Below are 8,098 nucleotides of genomic sequence, written 5' to 3'. Positions count from 1 at the left end.
GTAATGTTATTATTTAACATTTCAGAGTTGAGTAATTTGTATTGTTGGATGCCTATCTTAGTAAAATCTATTACTTACATTTGCGTAATTAAGCGTCTTTGTTTCATAATTTTAAGTTTTCGTTATAATCCATAATTATTTTCCATGTAATAGGTTTTTGTAAGACCTTCCTTTTATGCAGATCCTAGGATCTACAAAATTCCTTTTAAATTATATTACTTTACTACTTACTTAAAAACAAATTACAGGTAATTATCGACATACGAATTAGTTCAGTCAAAAAGTTGTTCGTAAGTCGGGGGAATTTAAAAAAATATACTTGTCTTACCAGACTTTCATGGTTTTTACGTTTATATAACGTTAAATTCGGTATTACTGACTACATAAATTTGAAAAAATAGATTAAAATAAACAAATACTTTTCAATGTAGACAACACAATTATTTAATAAAAAAACGACAAAAGAAACAAATGTTATATTTTATTAATTATCAATTTTTGTTTGGACAGTTATTTTTTTATCACTATATAATATATCTCCTTGCGGTTGCAATTGCAAGCCCGACAACCGAAAGACCATTTATTGAAATCCCGACAGTATTAAAATTCCGACGCTTGAAATCCCGACAATGTCAAAATCCCGACTATATCGAAATCCCGACTACCATAAAAATGTTATTGTAGAAATTTATAATAATAAAATAAAATAAATTTATAAAATAAAATAATTAAGAAAAGGTGTAAATATATTGAACAATGTAGCAAAAATATTTATTGGTAGAAAGTATAAAAATGCACTTGAGAATAAGTGGCGCAATCAACAATATTTTAACACAACATTTGACCACTGATGCAGTGCATATTTTTGGCAATTAAAATTGCACTATAAATATATAAATAACAAAAAAATATATAAGAGCATTTAAAGAAAATATATAAGTAATACATTTGTTTTTGATTGATTTAACGAATACGTCAAAGATGAAGTTAAGATTTCTATAAATCTCCGTAACACAAATAGAACATAGATAATACTTTTTATATAAATCTAGGCAAAAAAAAAACAAACAAAAATAATAATTAGTCGAGAATACTTTCGGATAACTTTGAGCGTTTTAAACGCGGGGAATAGATAATACTGTCGTCGTCATTGTCCGAATCATTATCGTCGACGCACATGGTCTCTTTTTGACCGAAGAGTATATATTCCACTTTTTGTACAGTCAAATTGTCCTGAGAAAGAAAAACATATATTTGTGAATGATATTTATGAGTATTTAATTACCTTTTGGATCCATTCATGGGCTACGATTTGTTCGATGGAAATTCTATCTTCTGGATTCAAGGTCAGCATGCTCTTGACCAGATCTTTTGCAGATTCGCTAACCGTTTTCCAAACGTCTCCGGAAAACTCGTAATACCCGTTTAAGATTTTCCTATTCAATAACGTCCTTTCAGGAGCTCTGAAATATCAATTTATAAAGAAAACAAGTAATATAATTATACATTTTATTTACCTGAAAGGTAAATCTTGACTGAGCATGTAGAAGAGGAGAACGCCTAAGCTCCAGACATCGATTTTCTGAGTATAAGCGTCTACAGATCTATCCAAGATTTCAGGCGCAACGTAACTAGGAGTCCCGCAAACAGTCTTCATCAAATCGTTTTCATCGGACAAGATTTTGCTTAACCCGAAATCGGAAATCTTGATCATAGAACTAGGTTTGCACTCTTGCAAGAGGACATTTTCAGGCTGAAACATCAACAAATAGAATTTGGTGTAATTCAAACTAAATAAGTGCTTCGCACCTTTAAATCCCTATGCGTGATGCCTTTACTATGAAGATATTGCACAGCCAACAATATTTGATAAAATAAGAACTTGACTTGTTCTTCACTAATTCGCTGAGTGGAGAGAATCAGATCGTTGAGTTCACCGCCTTCCATATATTCCAGAACCATGAAAACGCACTCCTCGGTTTCGACGATGTTTTTCATTGAAATAATGAAAGGCTGAAATTTGAACTATAGATAAAACGAACAACTGTGCGATTATTTAAATTACGTGATCCAAAGACCGTAAGATGTTAATTTCAGCGTTGATCTTTGATGGATGGTTGAGCATGTGCTGAGTGCTTGCAGAATTCTTCCCCTTCACCACTTTTTTAACAGCATAAGGGATGCAGGTCTCCTACACAAATTAATGTTAATTAATTGTTAGTGAAACAAGTTAATTGAACTGCAATGAACCTTATCAAAGACCAATCTGACTTCCCCACAAGCTCCAGTCCCAAGAACCCGAGACACCTGGTACTTCTTCCTCAACTCAGGTGGAAGGTACTTGTTATCATCAGATTGCATTGTTTTAAAAACATACACTGAAAAACATGCTACAGCTATTACAACCATAATGTTAAATAAAAACCACAAACCTTTAAGGCCTTTAAACCCAATGGCAATTTCATCATCATTCTGAAGGATGTTCATGTTTCCCTTCCCAATAAGTTTCCCATTGATAAATGTACCATTTTTGCTCAAATCTGTGATGTAAACAAGGCCATTTTCCTTGTAAATTTTAAAATGTACTTTACTTATATTTGTCACCCTATGCACAGGCACCTTGTCAGCAGTAATGATAACATCACTGTTTTCTGCCCTTCCCAGCGTAAAGCTCATCTGCACGAGATCTAAAAGTTACGTAAATTACGTTTTATGAAGATCAAAAAAATATCAACAATTTACCAAAGGGTTCCAAGAAGATATAAGTTGAATAAAGTCTTCCCCATGGATTAAGTGCAGGTTTGATGTTGTTCTTCATCGTCGGGGTAAGGCTGAGGAATTCAGGAGTTTGGGTTTCAGGTAGCGCAGTAGACATGGTAATTAGAAGATTTTGAAAACAAGAGTAATAGAAAAAAAAGGGAATTAGATCTTAAGAATAGAACAGACAAAACAGACAGGCACACTTTAATTTCACTGTTCGCACAAGAAATTTCAGTATGTTCTTGCCGAGATGGAACAAAGACATCGAATTTCGAACGAAAATATTATAAACACATCATAAATATGCCCGGCTGTGCACACACAAATTGTGTTTTCGCCGATGGAGCATGGTGATATCAATTAAATGGTCTGGATTGGTTCCCACCGCTGACAGCATTTTAAGCGGTAAAATTTGAACATTCCAAATCTCTTTTGTTGGGAATAATAACGACATTTCGATATTCTAGAAAAACAACTTCAAACAACGCAGTTTCTCAAGGACGAGGGAGATTTCGAGAATGCTCTAGTCCACAATGGAAAAGCTGTTTTATCGTTTCATGCAAAGACGACATTTTTTAATGCTAGCTATTTCATTGCACCTCAACTCTAATTATATGATTCATTGATTATTTATTATTATACTTAAGTAATCTAATCTAATCTAATTAATTAAATTGATTAATAATAATAATTTATTGGCCAAACATCGATACATAAGAAGAAGAGAGAAAAAAGTACAAATTATACATAAATAAATTTTAACATACAATAAAAATATATATACTAATAGGCTGGCCAAAGGGCTAACGTTAAGGCTAAAGGTTAAATTGATTATTTTACTGAAAATGCAACAATAATTTACTTTTGAACATTTTTATGTATCTAAAGCTTATTTAGAATAAATAGGTTTGGATCGAATTATCGAAAGACATTAAATTAATAAATTGGAAATATGACCTATGTTAGTCAATTGAGGATGTAATTACGACAGATGTTACATCAGATATTGTAGTAAATAGGCTGCGAAGATTAAACTTCAATAGACTTCTGATCTAGGATACAATTATAAATTTGGACAAGTGAAATGTTAATTTAAAGGCTTAAATTTGACAATCTTAACGATAACAATATTCTGAAGAAGAGAGCATTTATTGTTAAAGAATGTTGCTACTATTGTCACAAAAGAATTCCTCAATTCTTAAAGTTAAACTAGTTGACAAAATCAAATAATATAAAGGAAGATGAGTAAATTTATCTAATAATTATAACTTATTTTCTAGTGTTTATAGTTTGAATGTATTTTGAAGTATCTAATTGGTAAATTAATACATGGCTCCTCCCAGTCCATCCCCGTGGACGCCCACATCTTCTATAATTGGTAATAAAGCGGCAAAGTTAAAATGTATAAATTTCATATTACATTTAATTTTCAATGTATATATCCTATAAGTTTTCACAATTTCCGCGCGGATTTTTCCATGTTTTCATTTCTCCTTCGCATATGTATAAACATATAGTATTTCACTGACGATAGATAAAAAGACGGACTCTTATCGCAGCACTTTTGACCCTCTCCAATGTAATAGTAGTTGCACCACCAGCGCAGATCTTAAACTGCTCGTGTATTATTGAAGTCAATGATTGCGTAGCAATTCGTTCGTTGTAAGTACAGAGCGAAGAGGCTGGCAGGAAACCGGTTTCTTGGGACTTCCTCGACGGTCACGTACTCAGTTCAACAACAACAAGAGAGAAAGAGATGTCTGGTAAAGTTCTGATTGTTGGTGGAGGAGGTCGCGAGCATGCCATAGCGTGGAAATTGGCGCAAAGCGAGAAAACCGTGAAGATTTTCGCGGCGCCCGGAAGCCACGCAATTTCGCAGCTGCCGAAAACCGAGCTGGTTAAACTTGATATCAAGAAGTTCGAGGTGAGGTTATAAATAAATACATGTATTTAACGAGCACGTGTTTACAGTAACTGTTTACATATGTATTGAATTACAATGTTTTTAAATTTAAAATTTCACGTATCAAAATTATTTAAATGAAGTGTTTATAAATTAATGATTTTATTTAATTGTACTTTAGAATGTCGCCAGTTGGTGTAAGGAGAACGATATTGGTTTGGTGGTCGTCGGACCTGAAGATCCTTTGGCCGGAGGAATCGCCGATGTCCTGATATCGCAAGGAATCCAGGTGTTTGGACCTGAGCAGAATGGAGCCAACATTGAATCTAACAAGGATTGGTCCAAGGCTTTCATGGATAGACATGGAATACCTACAGCTAAATGGAAATCCTTCACGAATTCCGCTGATGCTCAAAATTTCATTAAGAAGTAATTATTATATTAAGCGGTGTAAATTGAGAATTTTTAAAATTTGAAATTTTAGTTCTTCGTTTCCTGCGTTGGTTGTGAAAGCCAGCGGATTGGCAGCAGGAAAGGGTGTTATCGTGGCCAAAGATCAAACGGAAGCTTGTCTCGCTGCGGATGAGATCTTAAGCGAGAATAAATTCGGGACGGCCGGAGAAACCGTTGTCGTAGAGGAGTTATTGCAAGGCGAAGAGGTTTCGGTTCTAGCTTTCTGCGATGGTAAAACGATAAAGGCGATGCTTCCGGCTCAAGACCACAAAAGGATTTTCGATAATGACGAAGGTCCGAACACAGGAGGCATGGGCGCTTATTGTCCTTGTCCTCTCATGAGTGAAGATCAGCTGAAGTTTGTCCAGAAGGAGGTTCTGGAAAGAACGATGAAAGGTTTTAATGAAGAAGGAATTAAATACGTTGGTGTTCTTTACGCTGGATTAATGTTGACTCCGGATGGACCAAAAGTCTTGGAATTCAATTGTCGCTTCGGAGATCCGGAAACGGAAGTCATCATGCCGATGCTCGATTCGGATCTGTACGAAGTCATGATGGCTTGCTGCAATCAGACTTTGGATCAAATTCAACTGAAATGGAAGCAAAATGTTTCAGCCGTAGGCGTTGTCATGGCTTCCAGAGGATACCCGGCAAGTTCAAGCAAAGGACAGGTCATCACCGGTAATCAATTTAGGCGATAGCATTTAGTGCAGCAATAACGCAACAAGATTTGCTTTGTTAGGTGTCGAAGCTGTGGATAATACGCAACATCAAATCGTCTTTCATTGCGGCACCGATTTGAAGGACGGTAAGCTTGTCACGAACGGTGGAAGAGTTTTAATCGCAGTCGCTTTGGCTCCACAATTGACAACAGCCGCTGAAAGAGCTACAAAGGCTTGTTACACTATTAAATTTGATGGAGCGCAATTTAGAAAAGACATCGCACACAAAGCTTTTGCTAAGTAAGCTATTTTATTTGCTTCGTATACAAAATATATACGTAGTTGTAATATTTTATTAATTATGTATATGTTAGGTCCATTTTGGATACCGGAAAGTTAACTTACAAAGAAAGCGGCGTTGATATATCAGCTGGAAATGATTTGGTGGGCCACATTAAACCTGCCGCTAAATCAACGGATAGGCCAGGTGTCATGGGGGGTTTAGGTGGATTCGGAGGTCTCTTCGACACTAAACTAGCCGGTTACGTTGATCCTCTTCTGGTTTCAGGTACAGACGGAGTTGGCACTAAGCTCAAGGTAAGCAAATCAATTCTAAAGTTATATTAGTTATCACAAATGATATATTTGTAGATTGCTCAAGAGATGGGAATGCACGACACTATCGGAATTGATTTAGTCGCGATGTGCGTGAACGACGTCTTAGCTCATGGAGCCGAGCCGTTATTCTTCTTGGATTACTTTGCTTGCGGCGCTCTGGATGTTAGCGTTGCCAAAGACGTGGTTTCCGGTGTGGCGGAAGGTTGCAGGCAAGCCGGATGCTCCTTAGTTGGTACCTAAAACATACCTAAGTAAATCGAAAGAAAATATATGTAAACTTCTATGAAACTAGGTGGAGAGACTGCCGAGATGCCAGACATGTATCCACCAGGTGAATTCGATTTGGCTGGATTCGCTGTTGGCGCGGTGGAAAGGAATGAGCTGATTCCCCGCATCAGTAGTATCCAAGAAGGTGATAGCATCATTGCTCTTCCATCCACTGGTGTTCACAGCAACGGCTTCAGCTTGGTGAGAAAAATCATGAAGTTGGCATGCGTCAGTTACAAAGATGAAGCTCCATTCAGCTCTTCCAAAAAAAGCTTCGGTATGTATCATATTATATGGTATTATTGACATTCTAATTAATTTATTTTAGGCGAAGAATTGTTGACTCCTACAAAGATCTACGTAAAGGCCGTCATTCCAGCAATGAAAACTGGTAAAGTGAAGGCTTTCGCGCACATAACCGGAGGTGGTTTGGTGGAGAACATCCCCAGGGTTCTTCCAAAACATTTAGGAGTGCAAATCGACGCCAACAAATGGAACATACCTCCAGTTTTCGCTTGGCTCGCTGCTGCAGGTTGAATCAATTAATTTGCTATCAGTTAATATAAATTAAACGGTACAAATATTTTTATAGGTGGTGTGAATCAGGTGGAAATGCTCCGCACTTTCAACTGCGGCGTCGGCGGTATTTTGGTTGTCAACAAATCCGATGAGGCTGAAATTCTCAAGATGGTGCAGCCTCACGGAGCGACGGTTATTGGTAACATCATCAACAGAAGAGAAGAGGAAGTCGAAGTGAAAAATTTCTCGCAGGCTTTGGGCCCGATGATGAAAGATTATTTCCTCAAAGTGCAATCGGTGCCTAAGAAACGCGTGGCCGTTTTAATCTCAGGTAGCGGCACCAATCTTCAAGCATTGATCGATGCTTCCAACGACCGATCCATGGGTTGCGAAATCGCCTTGGTCATCTCGAATAAAGCAAAAGCTTTCGGCATCGAACGCGCAAAGAAAGCTGGAATCGCGACAAAAGTGCTCTGTCACAAAGACTATCCGAGCAGAGAAGAATTCGATGCAGCCATGGACGAGGAGTTGAGCAAATTCAACATTGATTTGGTCTGTTTGGCTGGATTCATGAGAATCCTCAGCAAGGATTTCACAATGAAATGGAGAGGTAAAATGATCAACGTGCATCCGGCTCTTCTGCCGCTCTTCAGAGGTATGGATGGAGCTCAGCAGGCAATAGATGCTGGTGTCAGAATCAGCGGATGCACCGTGCATTTTGTTGAAGCCGATGTTGATGCTGGAGCAATCCTCGTCCAAGAAGTAGTACCTGTTGAAGTTGGAGATGACGCGGATAGTCTACAGAAGAGAATCCAGGGCGCTGAGCACAAAGCTTTCCCGCAGGCCCTGAAATTGTTGGCAACCGGAAAGGTGGTTCTGGGTGAAAACAATAAAATCGTTTGGAATTAAAGTTTAT

General features: G+C 37.3%; 2 protein-coding genes across 2 annotated transcripts; one reads left to right on the top strand and one right to left on the bottom strand.

Annotated features, from left to right (window-relative positions):
* Positions 1-765: 765 nt before the first annotated feature.
* Positions 766-3,161, bottom strand: LOC108558766 (ovarian-specific serine/threonine-protein kinase Lok-like). The gene is made up of 8 exons (XM_017915782.1): positions 2,743-3,161; positions 2,433-2,687; positions 2,251-2,378; positions 2,066-2,191; positions 1,810-2,013; positions 1,518-1,753; positions 1,286-1,463; positions 766-1,233 (listed from the first exon to the last, which is right to left on the bottom strand). Exons 1-8 carry the CDS (start codon positions 2,873-2,875, stop codon positions 1,081-1,083), a joined length of 1,413 nt encoding a protein of 470 aa, XP_017771271.1. The 5' UTR covers positions 2,876-3,161; the 3' UTR covers positions 766-1,080.
* An 891-nt stretch (positions 3,162-4,052) lies between these two features.
* Positions 4,053-8,097, top strand: LOC108558768 (trifunctional purine biosynthetic protein adenosine-3). Its single transcript, XM_017915784.1, has 9 exons — positions 4,053-4,684; positions 4,845-5,092; positions 5,148-5,797; positions 5,859-6,078; positions 6,153-6,375; positions 6,430-6,628; positions 6,689-6,940; positions 6,992-7,195; positions 7,256-8,097. Exons 1-9 carry the CDS (start codon positions 4,517-4,519, stop codon positions 8,089-8,091), a joined length of 3,000 nt encoding a protein of 999 aa, XP_017771273.1. The 5' UTR covers positions 4,053-4,516; the 3' UTR covers positions 8,092-8,097.
* The last annotated feature ends 1 nt before the right edge of the window (position 8,098 follows it).

Source organism: Nicrophorus vespilloides, unplaced genomic scaffold, assembly GCF_001412225.1.
Source record: "Nicrophorus vespilloides isolate i.1.1-1 unplaced genomic scaffold, Nicve_v1.0, whole genome shotgun sequence".
NCBI lineage: Eukaryota > Metazoa > Arthropoda > Insecta > Coleoptera > Silphidae > Nicrophorus > Nicrophorus vespilloides.
The sequence above is the reverse complement of the archived record's forward strand: the minus strand, read 5'-3'. Positions and strand labels throughout refer to the sequence as shown.

Excerpts from the sequence above, each read along its gene's own strand:
- LOC108558768 (XM_017915784.1), top strand. The coding sequence starts at position 4,517 with ATGTCTGGTAAAGTTCTGATTGTTGGTGGAGGAGGTCGCGAGCATGCC. Across the intron at positions 5,798-5,858 it reads CAAAGGACAGGTCATCACCG|GTGTCGAAGCTGTGGATAAT; the intron begins GTAATCAATTTA and ends TTGCTTTGTTAG. Across the intron at positions 6,941-6,991 it reads CTCTTCCAAAAAAAGCTTCG|GCGAAGAATTGTTGACTCCT; the intron begins GTATGTATCATA and ends AATTTATTTTAG.
- LOC108558766 (XM_017915782.1), bottom strand. The coding sequence starts at position 2,875 with ATGTCTACTGCGCTACCTGAAACCCAAACTCCTGAATTCCTCAGCCTT. Across the intron at positions 2,688-2,742 it reads TATCTTCTTGGAACCCTTTG|ATCTCGTGCAGATGAGCTTT; the intron begins GTAAATTGTTGA and ends CGTAACTTTTAG. Across the intron at positions 2,192-2,250 it reads TCAGATTGGTCTTTGATAAG|GAGACCTGCATCCCTTATGC; the intron begins GTTCATTGCAGT and ends TAATTTGTGTAG.